Here is a 27,366-nt window from a genome sequence, read left to right as displayed (position 1 = left end):
AGATAATGGAAATGCCAGAGTGAATAGTGTTCCCCAAGTTGATTGTAATTGAATCTCCATGATGTCAGGTGCAAATCTGGGGTCAGGCAAACTGCAGCCAAGTTGTCCACCGTTTGTATGACAATATTACGATCCCAGTGCGCTGCTTTGTTAAAGTGAGGAAGTTAATAGAAGTGTCCCGCGAGAAGATGTAATGTGTGGCGCTAGAGCATCAGCAATCAACATTATGGAAATCTCAGAATCAGAGTAGGAACCAATTTCATGTCCTATAATGTAGCCCTTATATGTATATTCATTTGTCTTTGAAAGGGCCGGTTCCCCCAAACTATTAAAAGACATGTTTTCAAACTTTGTTTTTAGTCATACAGATATTTTAGGTTTAGGTTTTATTTGCCCGGGTGTTGAGATATCACTTTCTGACATTTCTGTCTCCAGCTAATAAAGTTGTAGCTGTAGTGTTACTGAACATAGAAAGGATTATATAGATAGAAACCAATAAATTCTAAAATACCCATGAGCCTCAGCTGCTGTGGAATTTGTTGTTTGTTAAATTTGTGAACAAAACAGGGCAGAACAATTGCTGAATTAATCCAAAATTGATCCAGAGTCAGTTTTCTCAACAACGGAATCTTTAGCCTTTAGCAGCAGCGCACGCACGTCACCAACTATTAAGCTCTGTTATTGGATGTTTCTTGCTAAAAATGAAGCTTGGAAGTTGTAAGTCACATCTACCTCTTACGTTTTTGCATATACAGGGTTGTACCTTCGACTCTTTCTTAAAGAACCACATATTTTCTGGCAGTTTTGCATGATTGAACCAGCTGGGCCTAGTTTCTGCTGAAGAAATAGGAAAAAAAAGAGAACTGTTGACAGTGAAGTCTGGAGATTATCCAAAGTGGGATAATTTCTCAATGCTGTAAGCACTTCAAATGAAATTCCATTCATCTCCATTGTACTGTGGTAGAGGCAGACATTTAAGACAGATATTTTACATTCTGGGCAAATAAAGCCAAACATGGCTAGATACCAACAGAGATAGGTGAGAAAAAGTTAATTTTGTAATTTAGGTGTATTCATCCTTTAAAGTCAAGAAACATATAGTGATGTGTTTACCAGCCACACATGACACTGTGACATAACAACCTCATATTTAGCACAAGTGGACCGTGAGAGAAGAACAACAGACAGTACAGTAGACTATACATATCGGCCGACAACCAACAAGCCCTCTTCTTCAATACATGCATTCATGCAGCACAGCAGCAGGCAGCAGTTTGCATGTTAAATCATCCAAGTCAATTAAAGAGCCTTCTCTCAGGCTGTAAATTGCCAGACTCTGATCTGCTGCTGACCTCAAATCCCAATCCAGACAAGCCTTTCACCACCACTTTCTAATCAACATTTCTCCTCTCTCCAATACTGCAAAATTAGCTTTCATCTTTAAAACAAAATAATCTTTTTTACATGTCTACTAGTTTAAAGGTCCCTCTAAAATCTTACTTTATGTTTAGCTCGTGAAAAACAGCTAGAAGCATGTTATTCCCAGCATTTGCACACGTACAGTAGTTTGATGTAAATGATTTTGAGATTTTTATATGCAGTTTCACAGTGCCAGGCTTTTTAAAGGTGATCATAAATTTTCTAATTCAGGTACATGGAAAATAGTTATTAAAGGAAACCTTTTGAACAGCAGCCAGCTAAGAACAGCTGTTTTTTTTTCTCTGTGTTCAGATGTAAGCCACTATTGCTTTCAAGTGCAGGACCATACAGCCTGTGAGGCAAAAATGCAATGTGGCTAAAATTGGCTCTGTTCCCAAAATGTGTGGTTCACTCCGAGCAAAATGAGTCAATCAGCGTAATTGTGCCAATTAAGTGTCCAAACATCTTCTGTGATCTACCTCTGGGTATGGGAGTGTTTCAACAAGCTATTCTACTCAGAGCCAAGCGGGACATCTCTGACGCACATGGATGTGAATGTAACCCCCCGCCCCCTAAAACACACACACACACACACACACACACACACACACACACACACACACACACACACACACAGCAACTTGTGTCACCGCAAGGACCAAAGTATTTTTCTGTGCTGCTGGGTTAAACGAATGATTTCCGTCCATGGAGGTCTGTTCTTATCTGCACTGTGGCACCTCGGTTAATCTGACACTGTCTGCTTTCCACCCTCACTCCCCTGACACACACACACACACACACACACACACACACACACACACGCGCGCACACAGTCACCTCAGGGCAGGATTGATTATGTTTCTCTGTCATGTGGGCTGGCCTGTTCACCTTAGCCCTGTGGATGATGTTCCCATGCTTCTGCGAAAAAGGGTGTGTGCAGGTGTGTGTGTTGAAGAGAAGGATTACAAAACTATTTGGGGACTAGAAGAGAGAGCTTGGAGGGGCACACCACGTCATTTACTGATCAAAGAGGCTGGTGGGTCAGACATTGGATGGGTGGTCTGCTGAGGATGTTTCTTTTAATGCTAATGGTTGTAATTCATGTCTGTCTCCTTAGGGGGTGATTCAAAGTGCAGTAAATTACATAAGTGGCTATAGATGAGCTTTTGGGAGTCTTATTTCAAATAGGGCTATTACACGTTGACAGGCATGAAAAAGAGAAGGGGAGAGAGAAATAGAGAAAGGGTATATAATCCAATGTTTTTGATGGTTGGACACAGTTTTTGCTCTTTTCATTTCAGAAGTAGCCTCAGGCTAAACAAACAGGTGTCTGCCTACAATCTGGGTGGAGCAACAAACCGATCTGGGCCCATGATACGGTTTTGAAATTTACTGGAAAACAAGGCTGGATTCCTATGAACATGGCAACATTTATATAAGTTCTGGGCTTTTCTGAGGCCAGAATGGTAGAATAAAGAATGAAGAAAATGTGACTACATAAGCTCTTTCTTCCCACATTCCCATTGACGATAGGTTGTGCGCGCGAGTGAAAAGCTTTTAGGCACTTAATCTTGAGTTCAATCCAAAAAAGTCTTTACAACGACATCTTTGTCAATGCCTCATTCTGAGTGTGAAAAGAGAGGAGGAAACTCAGGATAGTGTTTTTGATAGGAGAAGAAAAGAAATGGAAACGCCCTTCACAACTTTGTTCAGAAAAGGCGAAACGGGAGATTGCAGCGCCACAGGGCTTTTTCAAGATACTACAATGAGGTGTGTCAAAAGAGAAGAGAAAAGGTCTCTGGTAATTATAGTCAAGTCTGAAAAAAATAGCAGTGTCATCTTAGATGGCTTTTTTAGTCTACAGGGTGTGTGTTTTTACAGTTCTCACTAATCGTGATTTAGAGCTGAAACAGCACACAGATGAGCGCCCTCTGCATACTGGCTGCTTTGATATCATTCATCAGCAATTTAGAAGTTGCCACAAGGGTCATGATGTACCGTACAAAGTCGCATGATTACCCTGGAGATATGGAGCCTGCACAAAGCTTTTCAGACATTTGCATCTTCAATCCCACTTCTTATTGCCTTTGTCAGTAAAACTGAAAAGCAGAAGCACCAAGGGGCCTGTCAGCCGTATTATGATGGGTTAAAAGAGGCCGCAGACAAAAGCGTTGCCCCACAACCCATTCCTTTTTCAGGTCTGTGTCTGGCCCTGGAACAAAGAACCTTCCCCCCCGACCTCCAACCATCTCCACCCATCAAAGACCCATTGGTCTGGCCCTTGACTGACATGCATGGTCAAGCCTCCAGAGTGCAGAGGAGAAGGCTAAACTAACAAGCGCCAAGAAGGGCTACTGGGGATGATTGACACAGCCAAGATAATCTCCTACGGAAACATTATTGAGTATTCAGCCCTCTGGAGCTGGGTTGTCAGATGATCTTTGAGTCGTTGTTTTGCCCTCATATCTCTGCCATCACCCTTCTTCCCTTCCTTCTCTCCCTTCTCTCCCTTTACATTTTTCTATCTTCTCTTTCTCTTTATCCCTTACTGTTTGTCCCCAACAAACAGCGGTGTGCTGCTTCCATATGGAGACAGATACTTCTGAAAATGCAATTTAAAAATGATGTGCGTCCACACTCGTTTTTTTACGTCGTTTTTGTAAAGATCTCTGCCCACTTTGAAACCGCAAAACAATTTAAAAATGGTTAAATATCGTTCTTGTTGCATTTTGGTGTGCAAAAAAAACAAAAAATATGCATCACAGACAACATCTGGTAAAGAGTTGGACAAACACAGCCCTGTTACTTAGCTGAGTCCAAACACTTCAGCTCTGTCTCCTCCTGCTATCATGGTGTAAACGTTTAATACAGCCTATTTTATCAGTTTGTTGGTTCCATTTTCATATATTTTTTTGACAATTGTTGTCAGACAGCTGAACAAGCAAAAAAGAGAGATTTGATTGGGGCTTATAAACAGCTCTTCCTGCACTGCTTCACTGAGATGTGTAGATAATCACAAATAGTTACGCTCAATCAGTCATCATTTGTTTCTCAATTAATCTATTAACTATCTGACTATAAACTGTCACTCATGTCGTTACATGTCTTGTTTTGTGTGACCACTAGTCTAATTTTTTTACAAAGATACAACACAGTTTACCATCATATATGACAAAGAAAAACATCACGTCCTCACATTTGAGAGGCTCGAGACAGTAGTTTTGTTTGCTTAAAGTTATTATTTGATCATGAAAATAGGTGCTAATAATTCCATCCAATTGTCCATCATCCAATCAATTAATCGACTATTCGTTGCAGCTCTAATCACAAAATTGTATGACAAATCCACATAGATACAGTTTAACACCTGTATTTTTGGTTATAGTGAAATTCATTTATCACAAAGACGATAAAAAGTATCCTGCCTTGCACTAAAATCCATGTTGGTGTTTTTGGTTTCATCCACTTTGGAGAAAGTTTTTAAAAAGCTCAATGTTTGGGTCTTGAACAAACTCTGCTGATTTGAAACCTGCAGCCAAAATGGAGAGAAAAACACATGATCAGATTTAACCAACTTCGTGTGGACATGGTCTAACTTTTACCCTTCTACATGTACGTATGTCTGCAGGAATCCTGATGGGGACGTGCAGCCGTGGTGCTACATCGCAGATCATGAAGACGGGATCTACTGGAAATACTGCGACATCCCTACATGCAAGAGTAAGAGATTATTGCCACTCCTTTATCTGTCTTTGTGTGTCTCTCTCTCTCTCTTCTCTGCCCTTCCATGCCCTCTGGGCCATATCATGGGCACACAGACCAGCCATTTTCATTGCTATGCTCATCTGCTTGCCTGCTTAGAATAGCTTTTATAGACTGTATGACTTTAACACAGCTATTATCATCTAAAAAATGCCTCTAATTGCCTCCCGTCACCCCTCCTCCTGCCATGCCCGGGCCTGCCCTTACTTTAATGCGAGCTGTCAGTCATTGCCCCTGTGTATGTATGTGTGTATTTCTGTGTGTGCGTTTCTGTGTAAGTGTTCATACATTTCCCCTTTGGCTTCGTAGCTTGTTTTGACACGTTTGTTTTTTGTTTTTTTTTTAATGCGTGTGGTTATGTGCATCTACCTATTTGTGGATATATTTGTATATTTTGTGCACATGTGGGTGTGAGTGTCCCTGTCCAGTAGTTCCTAGATGAATGTGTGTGATCTGTCTGTTTAAATTGGTAGATTTTGTGCTTCTGTGTCTTCTCTACTGGGTTGGCACACATTTACAAAGAGCTGAATGTCTTTAATCCCATTACTTTCCTTCCCTCCACCTTTTTAATCACTGCTGTTGAAAACTGACTCAGGTGGATCAAACTACACTGTCGTTGATGCCAAAGATTACAATTCCTGCAGAGGAGTTTACGATATAGCGATTTGCTTGGTTATGTTTTTTTTAACTGCCACACATGCTTAAATTTCCAAGGCAACTTAATATTAATATAACTTAATGTTCTTCACTTTGCAAGGCAGATTAGGTCAGAAGTGTTATTGCCTTGTTTTAGTAACGAAAAGAATCTGGTGAATGAACACAATGTGAAAGATAAAGGCAGCTGAAATATAGCCAAGCAGAACTCAAATATTTTGTTTAACTAAAATAAATATTTAATGTACCTCATCAATCATGAATTACATTCCCCTTTTCTTATGTAATAAACCTTTCTACCCTACTTTTTCTCTATTTTTCCCTGAGGTTAAACAGTCCACCTTCTTTATCTATCTTCAATTCTATTTATTTTCCAAACGTGTATCTTTTTTTATACCTCTCTTATATCTCTGCCTGGCCCTTGTATTCCTTAAAGCAACAGTAGAAAACTTTTTACTTAAAATAATGTTTCCAAAAGCGTTTCAGTGGTTCATCAACTCATTAAAGGATGAAAGCTTTGCGGCTCTCTACCGGCTATAACCGCACTATGCAAGTTTGCCAGATCGGGTAGCGGATCTGTAGTTCGAATGAGACATAATGGGACAATTCCGCTTCCAACCTGTAGGGGGACCGAAGCGGGAAAAGTTCTCTAGTGTTGCTTTCATATTTTTGGTAGGAATATAGTTACAATACTTTTGAAATCTTGGCCACAACAGATAAAAGCCTAAAACTGGTGAACAGTAGGAGACAGACAGCAGAGGGGCAAAGCTGAGACTTAGAGATGTTGTGACTTTTCACTGCAGTAGGTACCAACAGGCCTCAAGAGCCTCCCAGCCCCCTTAGCTATCCCACCATTATCCTGTCTGAGTAGCATGCTTGACTAAAGCCTGCAGTTTGAATGGCTTGCGTGTTTATGTGTATAGGAGCTTGTGTGTATCCCATTAGACTTTTGACTGACCTATTTTAGACAAATGTCCATTTAGCTCCGTATTTCTAGGCCGATATCCCGAACCTTTGTAGTTTGGGAGGAAAGAGGAGAGCCGCCCACACCATTGTCTCGTCCCTTATCTTGGGTGAAATTAGGCCATTTTTTGTTCCAGATGGATTTGCCATGTGCTGGTTCAGCCTTGTTTTTATCTCGGATCCAGTACTGTGCAGCGTGGAACTCATCCTTGCGACATGTGGCCCATTTCTAACGGCTGAGAGCGTCGCCCCTTTTCAAATACTGTCTTACATTTCTCCTCTTCTGCTCCTCTTTCTGTTTGGGCATTTAAAGTTATCCGGAGCCCTGTAATGTAAGAAAGGAGATGGATGAGGTTTGCTGTGAGCCAGGCATCCAGTGTCATGAAAACATGCCTGCTCAGTGGAGACGGTTTCTCCCTGCAGGGATACCAGGGAGCTTTCAGACACGAATGCTCTGTCTCATCCATTGTGAAACCACAATCGCCACGTGGTGCCTCACCTTCTGGCGGTGCCTGTTCTCAATCTGCTGCCTTTGAAAGCTTAAGAGAATGCTGATGCTCTATCAGTGTCACTGTTCTCAGTCAGCGGCTGGCAACACAAAGACCGAAAAAACACAGTGGTGTGCCAGGGTAAGGGCAACAGTGGCCTTTGTTTTCATTTTGTCTGGCTCTTGTTTTGTCTGTGCCTTCGTTTTGTCTACTTTTTTTTTGCTTACATTTGATGTTGTGTGTTTGGCAGTTGGTGGCCACTCGCTTAGGCACCTGGAGCCTGCCAACAGTCTGTCTGTCATCCAGCTGGGTTCCCTGTCATCTAGGGTCATGCCACCCTGGCGATGGTGACACACCCTAGTGGAGTGCACACACGAGGCCAGAAACATACAGTATAGTCTGACAGGGTGGATTATAGTGTAGGTCACAACATTTGTTGATCCTAGTAATCCCTCATGGCAGCAGTTATCATGTGGTAGAATTATCTAAACATTTCAAAAGGCGCGCTGTCATGGCACATGGACTACTGTACAGGTTGACATTTCCCTGGTGTGTCATGGTGGACGCTGGTTTTGAGGCCCTTCTCATTCTCAGGCCACTAAACGCTCAGCGAAACATTACCGTGTCACGAGAGTTATCATTTATTGAAGTCCAGATCCTGTGTAGCAGACTAAAAAAATGAATATTTCTAAAATCTCAACTTTTTTCTAAAACTAATCAATACGAGCTATATTGAAAGTAAAGGTTAAGAAATCACAGCGCCGTTTTTCACACTTTCATTCATTGTGAAATTCAGTTTTCTCTGTACTGTGCACTAGGTCAGTTCAATACTGATTTATTTGTATAGTCTCAGTGCATAGGGCAGACAAGGCTTCATGTTGTCTGACTAAGCAATGCTTATTCTAATGAGGTGGGAGAAATTTAACAAATGGATCCTCTGGCCAAGCAAGTAGGTTCAAAGAGGTAAAACTCACTTTTAGTCAACGGAACAACACCTTTCGGCTTGTGGCCTTCAGGGTCATTGTGCCGTAAATTCCTACTGTGCTTCTACAAACCAGTGGGTTCATCAGATCAAAACTAGAGTTGACAGCTCAAAATAAATTATTAAGGGTCTTTAGTTTTTATTTATTTAGTTCAAAAGTCAGATGGTTCCTGGTTCTGGTTACTTGTGTTGAGGCCAGTTTCCTCTGAGATTAACTCAGACTGAAAGTACATTTGACCCGGTTGTGATAAAACAACAATTCAGATTACTGATTGAAAAGATGGCAAATGATTAGTGGTTGAGATTTCAAAGAAAATTCAGTAAAAAAAGTATTCTGTCAATGTTAATAACATCTTTATGTTGTCAAATGTGAAGCTGTTCTGTATGTCTCACTGTTGTGGCAGATGGTCATGTGATTGTTCCTGTTGAGCATTTCCTTTTTCTGAGTCTTCCATACTGGAAGGACATTTAGTTTTGGTGTGGCTCCTTTAATCTGACATGCATTTGCTTCATGATATGCGCTGGCTGAGTTTGATTGACACATAGTGTAACTGTCAGGGTGAAGTTCTCGAGCGTTTGCCAAGACAAAGACACTTTGATCTGAACGGCGGGAGCTCATCTCTCAACAGCATAGCGTATAACCAAGAAAAACTTGTTGTTCCACTGTGTTTCTCTGCAGAAAAGAGACTTGCAGCAGCTGTGAGGCTTACCCTAATGGGAAAATGCCTTATAGGAAAATGCTTATTTGGAATATATTTCATGTGGAGGATCATAATAAGAATTAATTAAAGTAGAACCTAGGAATAATATTGGGTGATAAACCCATTCAAACACTCACATCTCCCACCTTTTCTTGAAACAGTATTTTTACACTGTAACATTGCTACTTTTACTAAGTAAATTATCTTAGTGTACTTGTTTCACCACATCCTAACAGGATGGAATCTTTTTTCCCTTAAGTAATTTATTTTCTATTAATAGAGTGTGGTACCATTGTGGCTGACAATTACCTGCTATGTTGGGTAATGATTCTCATTATCTGTACACCAGAATTCCCGTAAGCTACTTTTTATTATTTATTTATTATTATTTATTATTTTAAGATGTTTCTTTGTTATAGAGCTGTCAATGTGTTTTAGTCCTACCTTCATTGAAACAATCAAGGGAACATCTGATTAACCCTGCCTGTCAACACGGAACAACAGTCTCATTACCAGAGGAATCACATCCATCTGGCAAGCTAACCGGCCACACCTTGAAGACATTAAAACAAAGTAGTTATGTGTTTGGCCCAATGTTTTTATTACTGAACGTTCAGGAAAATATGCAGCGATGAGATATTACTCTAATTAAGAGTGATTTATGAAGCCGCTAAATGACACTTTGAAGTTGTGGGACACCTGAGTAGACTGCCAGCTAGTCTTAAATCGATCTGGCTAGATATCCATTTTTATTATTTTATAATTACAGTGATTACATTCTTGGAATTCATTCTTGATAACTGACTTAAATTATTATTTGGTTATCACAATTGTTGTTGATTAATTTTCTTTCAGTTGAGTCAAGACCATGTTGGCCAAGTACAGATCAGTTGCAGGCCCAGGAAAAGTGGAGTTTAGAATGCGCAGGTGTGATGCCTTAAATCGCAGTGCTGTGAAGAAAATAAGAGCGTGTGCAGTGGTGGAAGAAGTAAAGTACTAATGCCACACTGAAAAAATGCTCCGTTACAAGTAAAAGTCCTGCATTGAAAATGTTACTTAAGTAAAAGTATGTAAGTATCATCAGGGAAATGTACTTAAAGTATTAAAAATAAAAGTATTCAATGCAGAAAAATCCTCATATTTTAGAAACAGGAAACGATCAAAATAGTTCTGTCAATCTAAGTGTACTTGTAGGCCTCTGTATTGTTGGGTAGTTTAATGTATAATAAAATATCGTATTTTATAAGCCATGTGTTTTGTGTACAAAAATCTTAATTTCCAAAGGAACTACTAACTAAAGCTCAGTCAGATGAATGCAGTGGAGTAAAAACTATAATATTTCCCTCTGAAATGTAGCAGAGTAGAAGTAGAAAATAACATGAAATGAAAAGACTCAGGTGAAGTACAAGTACCCCAAATTTGTACTTAAGTACAGTAAATTTACTTAGTTACATTCCACCACTGAGCGTGTGCATCAAGATGAGAAAAGAATAGGCAAGAAAAGTCAAACGGCTGAATGAATGACTGAGACAAGAACAAGTGTGAGTCAAAATAACAAACAAGAGGCCGAGACAAGCCGAACATGTCGGACATGTGGTCTGGAAACTGAGCCCAGACTGAAGCACCACAGCCCTGCCTCATGGCTGCTGTGGTAGCATGAACCAGGGATGCCTTCAGGTTCTGTTATTGCAGTATCTATCTCACTCTCTGTCATTGTTTTTAGAGGCAGAATATTTTCCCCAAGGTGGTCTTGTACCACAACCAATCCACCCAACCCAAATACTGAGGCAGGTTCAGGCATCACTGAGTTGAGAAAAGTGTGTGTGTGTGTGTGTGTGTGTGTGTGTGTGTGTGTGTGTGTGTGTGTGTGTGTGTGTGTGTGTGTGTGTGTGTGTGTGTGTGTGTGTGTGTGTGTTTGTTCCTGTACTTTTGACAGGGTAAAAACCAGTCAGAGATTTAGACCTTCAAAGTGAGGACATTTTTGTGAAGTGAGCACATTTTGGCCATTCCTCACCTCTTTAAGAGACTGCTGCAGGTTACAATTATGCGGAATAAGGTTGGGGTAAGGTCAGTCATGTCTTGGTGATGGTTAAGTCTTGGATCATACTGTTGTTTTTTTTAAACATAAAAAAAACTAAGCAAAATTAGGTTGTTAAAATTCAAAGAAATATTTCTAACAGATGATCCAATAGAATGAATCATGTGGCTCCCCATAAAAGAACTACACTCACATAGACCTGATGAATCTAGTTAATGGAAAATACGTGTGTGTGTGTGTGTGTGTGTGTGTGTGTGTGTGTGTGTGTGTGTGTGTGTCTGTGTCTGTGTCTGTGTCTGTGTCTGTGTGTGCGCGCCAGCATGCAACCAGTGTCCAAAATTAGCTTTTTGGCCTCACCGCCCCAGGGAAATTTAAAGAATTACCTGGCAAGAATTTTCCTACCAACCAAATATATTATTATATGTTTTTCATAGAAATATGCCAACCTCCTTCTTTTTAGAGCTTTTTTTATTTATAAAATTATTACAGGTGCTTTTTTCAAGTCAATTCAGAGGTTCAGGCATTTGAAAACTGCTCACTCATACAATGGAAGTTTTTGTCTTAATTGTTTTTCTTGCCCCTGGCCACTTGGGGATGAAGTTAACTTTCTGCTAATATTTGACTCGTGAACAGTCCACACACTAAGAGACAGGAGAGATGTTTGGGCACTACAGATTTAGAATGGTGAATCAGGAGCCTGTGACAGAGCCCTATTTTTTACTACAGTTTGATTTCTCAGAAAATAAAGATCGTACAAATTTCTGCAGTTATTCGGCACTTGACGGTTGCTAATTTTTGGACATCTGTGAGTTTGACGTGTCCCCTTTCACCTGCATTAGGCCTGTCCTTACCTGGCAAAGACCATTGGGGAGCTTTGAACATACTCATTGTCATCTTACTCTGACCTCTGACCTCCTCAGTGCTCCACCCTCACCTGCCCTCAGGGGAAATACCTGCCTGCAGTGCTGTTGGGAGACTCTCAGACAGAAACTAGAAAGTAGAGACTCTCACAAAAACAAGCCATAGGACATGAGGTAGATTAAATCTCTTAGCCTCTCTCTTCCTGGCTCCTCCCCTCTCTCAACATGGCTGGGGTAAAATCAGCCAGGGCCATTAGGGAATTAAAGGTATTGATTACAAGGCGAGCCGGTTGTGTAGAATGTTTGCTAATGAGAACAAGTAGATGGCCATTGTTTAGTGCATGTCTTGGCAAAGAGGAGGAGATGAATAGAGGGTCAACCAATTTAGCTCTCAGGAATGAAGGCTCACAGCCAAATGTATAGCAGGATGGTTCTGTACAGGTGCAGTAAATGTGATTTTAGTATTGGATTTTGTTCAGCTAGTGTAATTTGAGCTCACAGTCCATATTGTGTGTTTTTCATTTTGCCAGTTTTCAGCCAAATTTGATCAAAGAGCATTAGCTTAGTTAATATGCAGCTCTGTGAGGCTGTGCATAGGTACAGCAGTGCTTTGAGCTTAATGCTAACATTGGCATGCTAGTGTGCTCACAGTGACAATGTTAACATGCTGATGTTTAGTTGTTAAAATGTTAACAATGTTAACCATCTTAGTTTAGCATGCTAATATTTGCTAATTAGGAGTATATGCAAAGTATAGCTAAACTAGATGAAAAATCTTGGGATAAACAAAGGTTTTTGCAATTCGTCCTAATGGGGGCATGAATGCGTGTACTAAATTGCATGACAATCCATCCAGTAGTTACTCAAAATAACAAATGTCAGCCTGCTGGTGGTGCTACAGGGAAAGTCATTAGACTTCACCCTCTGGTGATCATGAATGTCTGTACACAATTTAATGGCAATCCATCCAGTATGCAAAATTGGTCCAAGAGCTACGCAGCTAGCATGGCTAAAAATGATGGTGGTCCTACAGTGTGGTCCAGAGCCACATATCTTGGCAACTCCTGTCCAGATTGCCATTACATTTAGTATTCATGTTCTTCAGAGGTTAACTCCCTAACTCTTGTGTCTCAGATTATAAATACATTCCATTGGCCAACATTGTGACCCTTGATAAAGTATCTTAAAAACTACTAAAAGAGGATACATGTTTTTGGTGTCTCCCACTTGTGGGCAAAAAATTCTACAAAAGAAATCTTAATCTCAACATCAACATCTATCAGATAGACTGCCCTGAAATTTACTGACCCCATTCATGCTTCCCAGAGGATAAAACCTTCTGATTTCTGATTTGATCACTCCATGAATTATCTTGTGCTACCTTCAAACCAAAATGTCAATTGTGCACACAAGATGCAGCATGTAATAATATAATGGGCAGATTTGTAAATTAAATTTACGGAGCACATTAATACTCCCTCTTTAATAAGGCCCTTTGATTAATGACCGCATGTCTTTTTCTCTTGCTCCCTCCTCCAACAAAAAGTTATATGTTTAGTATGAGGGCTGAATAGGCTCTGAGAAAATAATCCTCATGCTATATAGCATTACTTTCATTGCTATTACAGGTGTTTTTAGCAGCTTTTATTATTGTGTTACCTATACTCCTGTTAGTTTGTATAGGTATCTGGAATAATGCTTTTCTTTCTCATTTTCTAGTTTTGTCTCTGTGTCATTTGTTACAACATGTTTTAGGCCAGTTGTCCCAGTTGAATGACGTAAGAATGATGCACTTTTACTTACTACAATTTATATTTGCATTTGAACGATTAAATGAATGTGTTTTTTGCAGGCCTTTGGATAAATTACATATGACATTTCTCTAATTTGGAATTTGAAAAAAAACATGATTTGAATGCAATCTTTTCTCTAAACACTGATTACAAACATCAAGTCACATGTGAGGGAGTTGTTGTGAGGGACTTTTCAAGCTTGCTGCATCGTAACACATTTTCTTTACCTGGCAAACTGTTTTTGCACATTCCTGGGGACCAGAACTACCTGCCACAGTAGACAAACACAAAGTCAATCTCTTTGAAAGTGAATGATGATAAATGGAAGTGCACCACTATGCGTATCTAGAGCCTGAGGTGGTCACAAAGTGTCTGCTCATCTTTTAATCTCCCAGTCGCCCCAGTATCAAGTTCTCCCGGACTCCTCGGGACACAGGCTATTAGGTTTGTCAGTTATGCAGTGTGGTGGCCATTTTTCATCTCTTCCCCGCATTGTTCGGCCCAGTCTCCGAGGAGGCACTAATTATTCATTTAAAGCTCCAGCTCTTCCCTCTTCCCTCTAATTAGATGGTTAGTCACTCTCCCAGGGCCCTGGGCTGGGGCATTGATCTCCTCCATCTCAATCTTGTTGTAACACAGCCTCCACCACACACACACACACACAGACACACAGACAGAAATGTTCAAATGGGATAAAATAGGACGTACAGATACATTAAACATGCACGTGGTATACAACATACAGTTGAGTGTCTCTCTCACACTCACAGCCCAGCGGCATGTTTTGAACATCCCACTAGCAAAGTCATTCTGCTGGATACAAATACTTCTCTCATTCTGTCCAATAATAAGTCCCTTATTGTCTAACTGTAAACTGTTCTCATTTACAAGCTGGATAATTTATGATCTCTATACAAAAGCAAAGCATGAACCCCAACAGAAACAGATAATAGCAACTCCCTCCTCCCCACAAACAATACAAAGTTTCCAGAAATGCTTGTCCTGGGGGAGTTAGTGGCATATTTCTCTGTTTCTCTTGTGTTCTCGCGGACTGTGGTGCAGTCGACAAGACTAATCACAGGCTAGATGAAATGCAGCAGCTGTATTTGTTTATGTATTGAATATACTGTACTAAAAAAGGGGTGATAAATGGAGCTGAGACACAATTAAAGGAAGACAGAGCGAGGAATGAAGACAAAGAGACATAACATGATGGAGAGTAAAAAAAAAAAAATCATATAAACACCAACTGTGAATAACTGTTGTTTCCTTGCTTTGCTGCACTTAGCATTCCTGGGAAGGCAGCGTATGTTTCAAGAGGTGTGTTTTTGTGTGTGTGAGTGTGCATCAGATTTGAATTGTTAACCTGCTGGCATTAATAGGTTGGTGGGAGTGTTTCCAAGGCTTCAGTATACCTGTGTTTTAAATTACTCAGGCCTTTTAGAACTTGAGGAATGTGCTTATAAAATCCTGCTTCTCCTCTTTTGACCTCACGGCTTTAATATCCCTTCTCTAATGTGAAAGCACTAATGACTTTTTTTGTCTCTGGTTACAGTGTAATTGGATGTTAATGAAGCAGTGGTGCTGCTTAATGGATGGTTTTGGCCACAGTGAATGTTAAGGTTTTTTTGTTCCAGTGTTCCCTCAAAAAAAATCTGGACGATTTCTCTCATGTCTCTACCAGAGACATCAGACATTTCTTTCTCTCTAGATGCAATGTACTTTCTGTTTACTTATAAGTGATATCAAAACTAAATGTCTGAGATGTCGAACTCAATGTAAGAAAATAATCCATGAAAGAAATCTGTCTCTACAAAAATGCTTCAAGGCTAATGCGGCATAAAGAGAAAAACTTTAAAATGTTTATGCATTCACAACACGATCAGAAGACAAAGCATGTGATATTGGACAAAAATGTAAACACTGAAAGAAGATAATGAAACATTGTAGCAGCAAAGCTGCTCTAGAATTAATGTATGCTTCTTTGCATGAAGATAAGGAAAGAGAATATATTATTCTCAGCTTTGCCTCACCAGTATAAGACATGTAAGTAAGTAAGTAAAGTTTATTTATGTAGCACTTATCATAGACAGAGTCACAAAGTGCTTCACAGGCTAAATAAATAAATACAATCATAATATAATCAATAATCATAAAAAGCACAATCAATGACAATAATTCGTAGTAAAACACGCATAAATACACAGTAATACAGTCAGCAATGTGGCTATACTGTAGCTCAGCTGGTCTGTGCTTAAATGTTTTCATTAGTGGAACTTTGACAAAACATTACACACATGAAAAGAAACAAATTAGCAAATATCCCTTATGGCCAATAATTAGATTTAAAAAAAAAAAAAAAAAAAAAAAAAAAAAAAAGGTTATGTAAAGAAGAAGTTATTCTGGAACAGGAGCGCACGCTTCGCCATGGCTGTAATCATTCATCTTAGAAAGCCCACGCATTAACCTACACAGTGAAGCCACAGTGGCGCTATCGTTTATGATCTGTGTGGGCGCTATCTGTCAGCCCCTTTAAACTGACCTTTCATGCTCCCACATCCAGAATTCATCAGGCGGTAGCTGACGGCCCATTCAGTGGTTTCTCACTGAGGGAACAAACATGCAACTAAATAACACCAAATCACCTGACAGCAATATTTTTTATATATTGTATATATAATGAATGTATATTAATTTAGGTGAAGGAAGAAATGTTTCCTGGAGTTTAGAGACTTAGTTCTGCACAACCTACTGTAATAAGCAGCCCATCTGTAAATTGTTAGATTGGCTCAGTAAACAGTGGCTATGAATCAGAAACATACAAAACAATAAAAGCGGAAGCTAATAATGACTCTATTGTAAATGGTATTTGAGCTTTTATATTTGATAAGAGCTTGATATCATTAGACGTTATTTTGAGACTAGTTTCGATATAATACCTTAGAAACGTTTTTCAATACCTTACTTTAAAAAGCCAAACGTTTTCAAATGTTAAATATTGTCTAAAATTGGTCCCAATAAAAAGAAACTACACAAAATGATGAATCTGACATTCGGTGCATGCTGTTTGTACTTGACAATTTTTGACACACGGTGCTACAAACACATTTTAGTTTGTACCGAAAAAGTATTGAGGTTTGATACGCACCCCTAATTTTAGTGCTTTAAAAAAAATTATTTTCAATTTTATTGCAGGCTCTTCTATGTAAAAAAAACCAAAAAAACCCGTCTGTGTCATCATGGCTTCTCTTGCAGATTATAGGATTAGGACCGACTGTGACAATAGCTTTTCTACTGAAATTCTCCAGTGTTTCAACTGTGATTATAAAGCGGGGGATTTAAAGGTTCATTGTTCCTTAAGGCTTCATACTCAAGCTGCAAGCAGAGTCTGGCTGTTCAGAGTAAATCTTTTTTTTAAAAACAGAGACAAACCATTAAAAAGGAAACATGTATTTTAACTCTCTTTCGCTCTCCATGTCTAATTTTTTTCTTGGATTTCTTTTGCTCTTTACCCTCTGAGGTGTCAAACTCAATTTCACTAAGGGCCACACTGGAATCTAAGAATGACATCAAGGGCCAGACATGTTTAGTTTATTCACATGCTTTTATTTCATCGAAAAAGTCAAGGATCTTTTACTGGATTATTGCGTGTCTCATATAGCCTTTTCACTTACAGTTTGGTCCACATAAAGCCCCCAAAAAGTAACTCAGTCATCAAAGACAAAAGCGGAAAAAAAGGTCGGAAAAAAGGCACCAAAAGCGTCTGCAAAAAGTGACAAAAACTTCAGAAAAAGCTACAAAAACTAGGCGGTCCAAAATGTATTGTGAACCTAAATTGATATACGGGCCGGATCAAAATCTGCAAGGGGCCGGATTTGGCCCGCGGGCCTTGAGTTTGCACGTGTGCTCTACGTGTTATAGAAACACAAGCAGCTAGTCAACCTGCTTGCATGCACTCTCTGCCAAGTGCACTTGCCAAAGCTTGCTGTACATGTTTGCCTCCGTGCTGTTTGCTTTTCTCTTTCTCACTGATGTGTTTGGGGTCGGCGCTGTTGTTGTGTCTGCTGCATCAACAGCGGTGTCTCCTTTTCCCTGCTAGACACACACCCATGAACTTTGATGTTTTGCCTGCTGCTGCCTCATGTGTTGCATTGTGGGAAGGCTAACCAACTGCTCTTTTCCTAGCTAAGGCAGCAGGCTGCCAGGTTTGTGATGAGTCTGGCTGCAGTCTGGCTGCAGCTCTCTGTGTCTGTTTTTTTTCTCTTTTTGTTTTTTTTACTTTGTGGGAGTCTCCTCTCCCGCTGTGATCTCCTGAGGTTTTCAGAGGTCTGGTTGGGCTGAATGGAGAATTTATGCACCTTGTGTTTCCTCCATTTCTCCCCTCTGGCTCGTTAAAGTCTAAATTCCACCGACGGCTTTGAAGTGTGTTGAATGTGTTTGTGTTTTTTCTTTTCTTTTATTGTGCATGGAGATATTTGCACTTGTTGCGCCTGCAAAGCAGATGTTTTTAAGGAACAATGCTTTGCTCAGGATTTTTTAAAACCGTTTTACACTTTTCCTTTTGTTGGATAAAGGGGAAGGTGCGGTGCAGAGGCTGCTGCTGTCTTCGTCTCCAGTTGCAAACAAACGTCTAGTGCTCCAGTGTGATACGATCCCACTACCTGGTGCTCTTTAGCTAGCGCTCCACAGCCCCTGGGACGAGAAGAGGACAAAGACTGATAAATTGACTGTAGTCTGTAATCTTCTTGTCAAAGCAAAATGAAAAAGGAGCACTGCTGCCTTTAATCTGGTTGTTGAGCCCTGCAGTGGCATTTTCTGCTTGGGTTTTCAAAAGCTCCATTGAAGTAGTACCTGTCTGCCTTGCTTGGAGGGAGGTTGCTGGTTCCCAACCAGGTGTTTATCTCTCCTCTTTTCTCATCTCATCCCTCCTGCACACTTCACTGGTGTTAATCCAGAGTATACTTAAGTCACGTATAAAAAAGAAACTGCTGTTACAGCACTGTCCTGTCTCACCCTGAAAATATGAAGTACCTCAAAGATTCTTATTACTGTCATGTTTGCCTTTAACCTGTCATATAATCCAGCCCTTAATTCTGCAAGTGTGCACCGTGGAGTCTTGCTAAATGATTCAAGCTGCCACATATATAAAGCTTTGGCATGGTTGTGGCTGAAAAATGAATATTGCACATGATTTATTGCTGTTCTAAGGGAGTCTGAGGACTATGTCTTAAAGTGTTGAGTCATCTGTCAAACAAAATTCCGCGCAGCAGCGATTCATTGCTGCAGCCAAAATCTCGCCGGTCGCTTCACGGTCATCAAACGTGGTTGTAACGCAGGGAGTAGCCCTAGCTCTCTGCCAGTCTGTTTGACTTCACTTCCTTCTCTCCCCTCCTTTCTTCTTGTTTCCAGTCTGGGGTGGAGATTCTTGTGGACAATTGCGTGGCGTCTACAAACATGTCACACTTTTCCCCCAAAAGCCGTTGTGCCTCATTCTTACATAAACATTAGAATCTGCAGCATCTGTTGCCCATGTAGAGGCGCTTTCATGCCAGCCAAAAAGTTAACATTAGCAACAGCTGGCACCCAAAAAACAATGCACGTGTGTGGTCTTTATCAAGGTAACTTCAGTTCATCACAGTAGTTTTGACTTAAGTGATGCCCCTCTACAATAATGTTCAAATTGCATGCGAATCCATACTTATTTTGCTTTTGCAGAATACCAATATATTCCAAAATGTAATCTTGACAGTTTGTAAAAATGAAAAAAAAAAGAGTTTTTCTATTTCATATTGCCAAAAAACTGGGTGCCACTTGTTCACTGGTGGAACATGCTGTCATCCGACGAGCAGCTTTCAACATGCAAATGTTTGAGAAGAGAAGACACACAACAACTGAAAAGCTCCAGAGATATTCAGTTCCAGGACAGTACTGGTATACAGAATCAGGGCACAAACCGTTCCACAGTCTCTGAGCTTGTTGTCAGAAGTTGCAGCATCTACAAAGCAAGACTCTGTTGTTGCACACATATACAGCACATGCTCTTGTGTAGTATCTAACTAATGATCAAATGCTCTCTTTACCAATATCTGGTGAGCCTGCATTGCTGAGTTCTCTGCTGTATTGCATTTGCATTCATATGTAAAATTTTGAAAGTAAAGCAACACAAATAGGATTAACTATCCTAAACTATACTCATAATAATTCACCATATTTTGTTAATGTACGTTCTAAATTGAACAGGTGTAACACTGTTATTTTCGATGATTCCAATTTTGTAGCGTGAGTACAAACTCAAAATACCTACCTCATTGTTCATTTTGAGTTTACAAAAGCGCAAGAAATTAGGAAGCATCAATCCCACTTTGAGCTCTGTAAAGCTGGTTTGTGCTTCAGTTAACTCACTCTTGGAAATCGAAATTAATTTGGAAATACTACAGGCTTGATAAGGAACGAGGTTGTTTTGTAATATCACATGCTTTTAATTTTGCATCCATGTTGTATATCAGAGCACCATGACAGCTATTTTGGACACAGTGTTTTCTGTGTTTTCCTAATGATCTTGTTTGCACCCTGTGGTCGGGTGACACCAATTCCATTTAGACTGAAGAGCTTTAGGAGGAAGATTTTTCGAACTTGCAGTGAAAATGACTTTCAGATTTTCATTTACTCCTGTTTGTCAAATTTGTTCACCTCAGAACATGGAAATGAAATAAGAGTAAGACAGTTTCGCAGTCGCAATGAAAAACAAATCACAAGTGGGATATAAACTGCTGGAAGCTTTGTTAGCACTTGATGAGATATTGTGTTGAATTTAAAAACTATAGAGTCACTGCGCTGATTTTGAAAGATTGCATAGTATTTGATGAATACACAGTGGATTAGAGAGGCGGGCTGATTCGTCTGACTTGAATATGATCTGGGAAGGTGTCAACATTCATCTTCCATCTGTATGGTCTGTGATCCATCTGTGATTGTTGGCCTATTTGTGTCATACATCCCCAGGCCTCGCCCAACAAACATTTAATGTTCAATAGGTATTGATGTGATGGGCTGCAACAACGGTCAAAACCAAGAGGGGGTAAAAAAGTAAAAGTGAGATGTAGAAGTTGAATGTAGTTTCTGTTTGCTTCATTTTATTAAGGCTTGACCAAAGTAGCAAACTGAAAACTTTGTAACAAGAATTTTTGCTCGTGCTCTAATATCACTTTTGTGTTTTTTTGACGGATTAAAATTGAACCTGTGTTTAATGTAGACCTAAGGAGTAGGACTTGGCATCCGTGCAAGCTTTGCTATTTGTCAAATACTGGAGCGCCTGGAAAGGTGCTATATAAGATTTGTTTTCCCATTTCTTGCCACATTGATCTTAAAGATTCCAGCTCTCTCTCGCTATGACTCAAACATCCCTGTCCCCTTCACCCCTCTTCCCTCCCTCTCTCCATCTACTCCTTGCCCTCTATTACCTCTTGCCTCCTCCTCTTCTCTTTTCTTCAGAGGCCAAATTGTTGGCTTGCCAGTTTTACACCAAAATAATCCAACAGAGGCTTGAATCCTTTTTTAGTGTGTCACTATAGATGGTTCTTTGGGGGCTATGCCTCCATGAGGCAAAGTGTTAATCAAGGCATGCAGCGTGTGAACGTGTAATGGATTTAAGAGGACATGGATATCAAATATAAATGACAAAAAACACCCTTATATTTGGGTATGATACAGATCACATCTAAGTTGTTGTGTGTAACTGATCGTTTTTCTCACCCTCGTCTTGTCTCCCTACAGTGCCTGGGAACTTGGGCTGCTTCAAAGACAGCGGTGACCCGCCCACTCTGTCCGGCACCAGCGAGACCTCCAACAAACTCACCATCCAGAACTGTATTAGCTTCTGTAGGAAACAGAGATACAAGGTAAGATTGGAATCAAAAGTAGAACTGTATAAAATGGAAAGGAAACCTGTAATTTCAGCATTATTATTTGAACTCAGATTAAAGCTGTCAGCTTCTGTAGGAGAAAGACTCCTTTATCCTGGCACTCGTACTGGGAAGTTCAAATGTGTCCCCTCGTTGGATGAAAAAGTGTCCAGTCAATTGCCCATGTCATGTCTAAAATGGACATGGCTTAAAAGCTTTTATGTAAATCATCTGCTTTAACAGGCAATTTCCTGACAGTTATCACCATGGTGCCCAGTGCAGTCTATACCCTCTTTATTCAGCCATCAAACGTCCTGTTTCAAACCATCCAGCGGATGACAAATCATCACAGCATTTAAGGCTGACAGCTGGAAATGAACAGTTATTAGCCCAGTGGGCACCTCCTCTTCAATGCATTTTTCTCATCACTGTATCTGGCAAGCCATTGTCCCAGCTATAAACAGTGCCAGGTGTTCGTTTTCTGTCTCAGCAGATACGGTTTAGCTCCGTCTGCATTGACAGATACTGACAGTCCCCCCCGTCCCCTGTCAATTCAGCAGATGTTACAGGATGTGGTGGCAGATTGGCATCGTCTGCCTACCCTTGGACTGTCACCGTCCTTAATGCGCATTGAAACGTCGGTGCTCGGAAGTACAAATCCCATGTGACTTTTTGACAAAGAGCATGCCTGATGAGTTAGACAGCAATCCATCGCTTGTTTGCTTCTGCCAGAAGTATTCACGTTGGTGTTGCTTTATCAGATAGAATAATGCAACAAGGACGTAGATTGATTCATCTCCTCCAAAGCACGGGCTCCATAAATTCCTATTCCATGAGAAAAGACGCAGAGTGGGAAATGATGCAGTACCTTCAGTTGTGTGAATTCATTTAGGGCCTGAAAATTGGACAATGGTGTCTTTTTGAATGAAGGACAATAGCTCTTTTGAGAACACGCAGACATCGGTGGCTAGGTCAAGATTTGTGAAGGTTTTTGACGTTTCGCATTCCTGCTCTGGATCTTTCCGGAGCAGTTTACTAACAGTTTTGATTTGAAAGACAGATAGGTGCTATTCCTGTCAGGTTTATTCTCTACACTCTGTGCAGCTGTGTGTTTGAAAGGAGGCTTCTAATCAGACTCAGATTACAGCATTTTGTAATCATGACAGAAAGAGCAATTAGGGCACTTCAGGCTCAAGTCACTTCAATTTCAAAGAGAGAAGGAGCTCCATGCAGTGAACTCTTTACACAATGTCACATAAAGCTGATATGAACATTTTTTCATTTTGACTTGTTGTGTATTTGCAAACTTTTTTCTTTTGTTTGCAAAGTTGTTATGTTATGGGAAAAACATGCCATTTTGAATATTTTTAGAAAGATTATCCAAAATCTTCATGTTTCCTTTACAAAGTTTGTCCTCTCAGTCGCCAGACTGACTCCCTCAATGTTTTCCTCGCCGGCACCCATGCCAAATGGATTTAATAATGAATAGTGCTACCAAATGTTTGTTTTGAATTGCTGATGCAATGATTTGCATAAATCCTTTTGTGTTTGGCAGCTTGCCGGCATGGAGTCAGGATATGCCTGTTTCTGTGGCAACGAAGTGGACCAGCATGACCACGGCGAGTCGCCTAGCATGGAGTGTAACCATGTTTGCTTCGGCGACCACACCCAGCCCTGCGGTGGGGACGGCTGGGTCATCATCTTTGACAGTGAGTGACTCTGTGATCTTTTCCCATCTGTGCTGACATTTGGTATGAATTCTAATGAATCTTGAGGGGGGAAAAACAACTAAATTGAATTTTAAGACTTCCAAAGTAATATAAGGTAATCACTTATACAAATACGTCTGTATCTGTGGTAATAACCCATGTTAGTGCCTGCAGTTTGTATAGACCTGAGGTGAGAACAGGTCTGTCAAAAGTGTTGTTATAGTAACACCTTCCATCAAAGATGTTTTGTTGAATTAGGTTTCAGAAGGCACAGTAAGTAAATGTCCTTGTCGCAACAGCTCTACTTTCAATATTATTATAGTGTATTATAGTGTTATTGTCGTATGTACAGTAAGGAAACATGTTTCCATGTACAATGAAATTCTTCCTGTCCACAGAATTCCGAGCAATGTTAAATCAACAATATATACTACAAATATACTTTCCTCGCCCCCTTCTGTGATCAGACCTACATTCTTACACATTACTGTACATTAACACCTATTTATTATACAATATTTTACATAATTATTACCTGAGTGCCACTAAACATCTTTTTAATATGAGATGTTCTAACTGAAGTTTTGAAAGTTAAAAGAACTTAATTTCTAGTTATGCACTAATCCAACTTTTTCTCTCCCAACACCAATTCTGATTCCTTAACTCAAGGTATTTGCAGTTATACTGATCTGATTTATAAATCGTCTACTTAATAAATTCAGTAATTGGGCCCATACCAATCTGATGATAAGTGCCATTAAATCCTGGGACATGATGTCTTATACCAAGGTACTCATGAGACCAAAGATAACCCAGTAGTACGTTCATAGACTTAATAAGCTTTGATAGCAAATATCAATGACTATTTTCTTCTCTTTTTCCTGCTCCTTCTAACAGCCCGAGTCGGAGCCTGCGGTGGAAACTACTCCTCTCCATCAGGAGTGATCTACTCCCCTGACTTCCCCGACAAGTACGGGGCTGGCCGTGTTTGCTACTGGACTATCCAGGTCCCTGGATCCTACGCCATCCTCTTCAACTTCACCTTTTTTGAGATCTCTGACCAGACAGACATGGTGGAGCTACTGGACGGCAACACCAACCAGGTGTTGGCGCGCTTCGACTGGCGCAGCCCGCCAAGGGAGCTAGTGAACGTCACTGGTGACTTTGTCATACTGTACTTCTACTCAGACCGCACCAACCAGGCCCAGGGATTTGCTCTGCTTTACCAAGGTAGGATTTCACTTACTCTCTGGTATCTCTGGTGAGAAATCAAGAATGGTTTTGTAAAATGTGTTTAACTGTAGTGCGTAGTTTGTTTCGCCCCCATGAGGAATTCTAAGTAATTACAACAAAACTGTCGGCACATTCACATGATACAAGCTTTCTGTGATCGCACACCACCCCCACCCCTCCTCCACACAGTTGCTAGTATCCAAGGAGGACATGGAGGATTAAAAAAACATGATGGACTCTAGAGGTCATTATCTTTGCTTGATTTTCTGCGTGCGAAAGTCCCAGGATGACACAATTTTCTGAACATAGCCATACTGATAAATGCAGAGAGAGAGTTTTGTGGAGCTGATAGTCTTAATTAGCTTTCTATCAACTTATTTGGAAATGGCTTGAATGAAACGGACGTTCATTAATATAAAAAAGGTACGCACTAAAGCTTTAAAGCCTATGACAGAGTATCATTTCTAATGTTTGGTTTGAGTTCTAGCAAACACTTGCATGATCAGGTCTGTTCTGTAATGTTGGCTCCACAATGGAGTTTTGCATGGCAGCCCTTGTTTCAACGGCTAACGCCCGTTAGCTCCAGTAAGGCAGTTGTCACGCCACTGGCCGGCCCTTTTCTCTTTTCATTTGCTAGTCAATGTCTCACAGCCCCAGGTGATACTGCATATTTAAATAATCTTTAGTTTTTCTAGGAACTCAATGTGTTATCAAGCTGCAGCAGGCTGCTTTGCTTCTCCAGAGTGTTCCTTGGTGAATTGCACAGCAAGTTGATATGCCACCTACATACAAAATGCCGTGTTAAGATTGTTATCCTCGTATTTTCCAAAAATAAGACTGCGAACTGTGAACAGGTTTTTGTGACTTGTCAGTCCTTCTCAGCTACATCTAACTTTTCAGACTTAGTGGCTAGTTTTAGCTGTAAAAGGCTTTTAGTAAACAATTAGTCTTAGACAAAAAACATAAGCATCTCAATGCTGTTTCTCCTATTGATTGCTGATTAGGAGCTACCTTTAGCCTTAGAATGTTTTGTTAATATGGCCCCAAGCTTAATATATTTATATTAATTTGAAATCAACAATATTTTGATTATTTCTGCTTCCTACCCACTTACTGTAGGACCAATTGAAAGAGACATGAACATCTCCATTCGTTGTGAGACGTGTTCGAGGCGAATAAGAAAAGTTGATCTTATTGCTGATATATTTCTAAGATGTTTCTCTTCACGAAACCTTGCTGCAAATGAAGATGTTAGAAAAATAATGAAAGAGCCAAGTGACATGCCATAGTTTATTTCTCAGAATCAGGAAGGGAATTCTCAATATCACTGCTTTACTAAGGTAGGATTTCACTTATTTTCTGGTATCGTTGGTGAGAAATATTGCATCCAATCAAGAAGGGTTTTATAAAGTGTGTTAAAGCCTGTGACAGAGTATCACTTTTAGCAAACATCCTGAACTACAGTACCCACCCTCAAACCCACATGGCCACATTTGCATGATCTGGTCTGTTCTGACTTGCTGGCTCCATGATTGAGTTTTGCCGGCCCTTTTCTCTTTTCATTTGCTAGTCAATGTCTCACAGCCCCAGGTGATACTGCATATTTAAATAATGTTTTGTTTTTCTAGGAATCACTGCGTTATCAAACTGCAGCAGGCTGCTTTGCTTCTACATAGTGTTCCTTGGTGAATTGCACAGCGAGTTTTTATGCCACCTACATACAAAACACTGTGATGCATCGCGCCTTTTGATACGATGATTTCACTGCAGAGCAGACATACAGCTGGGGAACTACAGCTCACCAAAAGTTGAAGACCTCATAGCAAAAAATGTGTTATCTCTCCAGACTAATATGGAAAATGTAGAAAGACTGATGTGGAAAACGAAAAGCTCTCCTCTGTTGTTTTTTACTTACTGTGCGTTCTTCTCTCGGAGTCTCAGCGTGAATAGTCTGAATTCACAGAAAATGATTTAATAGATTCATTTCTGGAGACGTGAGAGAAGCACACCCTGATATAATTTAGTGTAGTTGACATTCAAGCTCACAGCTTGCTACACTTGGAGGCAATATGTCCCCGCTCCTCCCTCACTGCCTCCATTTGTAATCCTGGGATTTTTCTTGCCTGTGGCATTACAGTAAAAACAATATTGGAAGGTGAAAATCCTCTGACCTGTGGACAGGCATGATCCTCGCTGCTCACGCCTTTGTTCTTGTTTTGCGTGACACATCATGTAGTCAAGAAATGGAATCTGAGACATGATATGAGAAAAGGTCACCTCCTGCAGTAATAGGTTTTTTTTTTTACAGAAAGATAGAGAGAGAGAGAAAAAAACATGACTGGGGTAAAAAGACAAATAATAACACAAACATAAAGACAACAGTTAAAGTATTGGCACTAAATACATCTAATATCTCCTCTGTGGCAGGCTGAGCGGTCAAAGCAGTCATTTTAGAATAAACGCACTCAGATGACAATGGCAGAGGGTTTCAGCTGAGCCCGGGTTTGAAGCGTGGTATTTTGTTTGCAAATGGGGAACATGTGGGAAGTTCTGGTAACATCACAGTCTAGTTGAGCTATATATGTGGAGAAAAATAAATAATCCCACGCTGCTTTAGCATCCAACCACCCTTCACGAAAATCGAGTAAAGATAATTACCTCTTCTGAAGAGTCCATCATGTTTTTTTAATCCTCCGTGCCCTCCTTGGCTACTAGCAACTGCATGGAGGAGGGGTGGGGGCGGTGCGCAATCACGGAAGGCTTGCGTCATGTGGATGCGCCGACAGTTTTGTTTTCATTACTTAGAATTCCTTGTGAAGGAGACAGAAACTACGCACTATAGCTTTAAAGGTCCCATGGAATG

General features: G+C 40.3%; 1 protein-coding gene across 2 annotated transcripts in view; it reads left to right on the top strand.

The window, feature by feature from the left end:
* Nucleotides 1-27,366, top strand: part of kremen1 (kringle containing transmembrane protein 1) — a 60,750-nt gene that overhangs the window by 27,838 nt on the left and 5,546 nt on the right. For both annotated transcript variants that reach the window (XM_028578782.1, XM_028578781.1), the window contains exons 3-6: nucleotides 5,048-5,139; nucleotides 21,434-21,558; nucleotides 23,117-23,270; nucleotides 24,168-24,500. In XM_028578782.1, the coding sequence (XP_028434583.1) occupies nucleotides 5,048-5,139; nucleotides 21,434-21,558; nucleotides 23,117-23,270; nucleotides 24,168-24,500 (704 nt within the window). The remainder of the gene's footprint in view (nucleotides 1-5,047; nucleotides 5,140-21,433; nucleotides 21,559-23,116; nucleotides 23,271-24,167; nucleotides 24,501-27,366) is intronic.

This window comes from Perca flavescens, chromosome 5 (assembly GCF_004354835.1).
Source record: "Perca flavescens isolate YP-PL-M2 chromosome 5, PFLA_1.0, whole genome shotgun sequence".
Classification (NCBI taxonomy): Eukaryota; Metazoa; Chordata; class Actinopteri; order Perciformes; family Percidae; genus Perca; species Perca flavescens.
The sequence above is the reverse complement of the archived record's forward strand: the minus strand, read 5'-3'. Positions and strand labels throughout refer to the sequence as shown.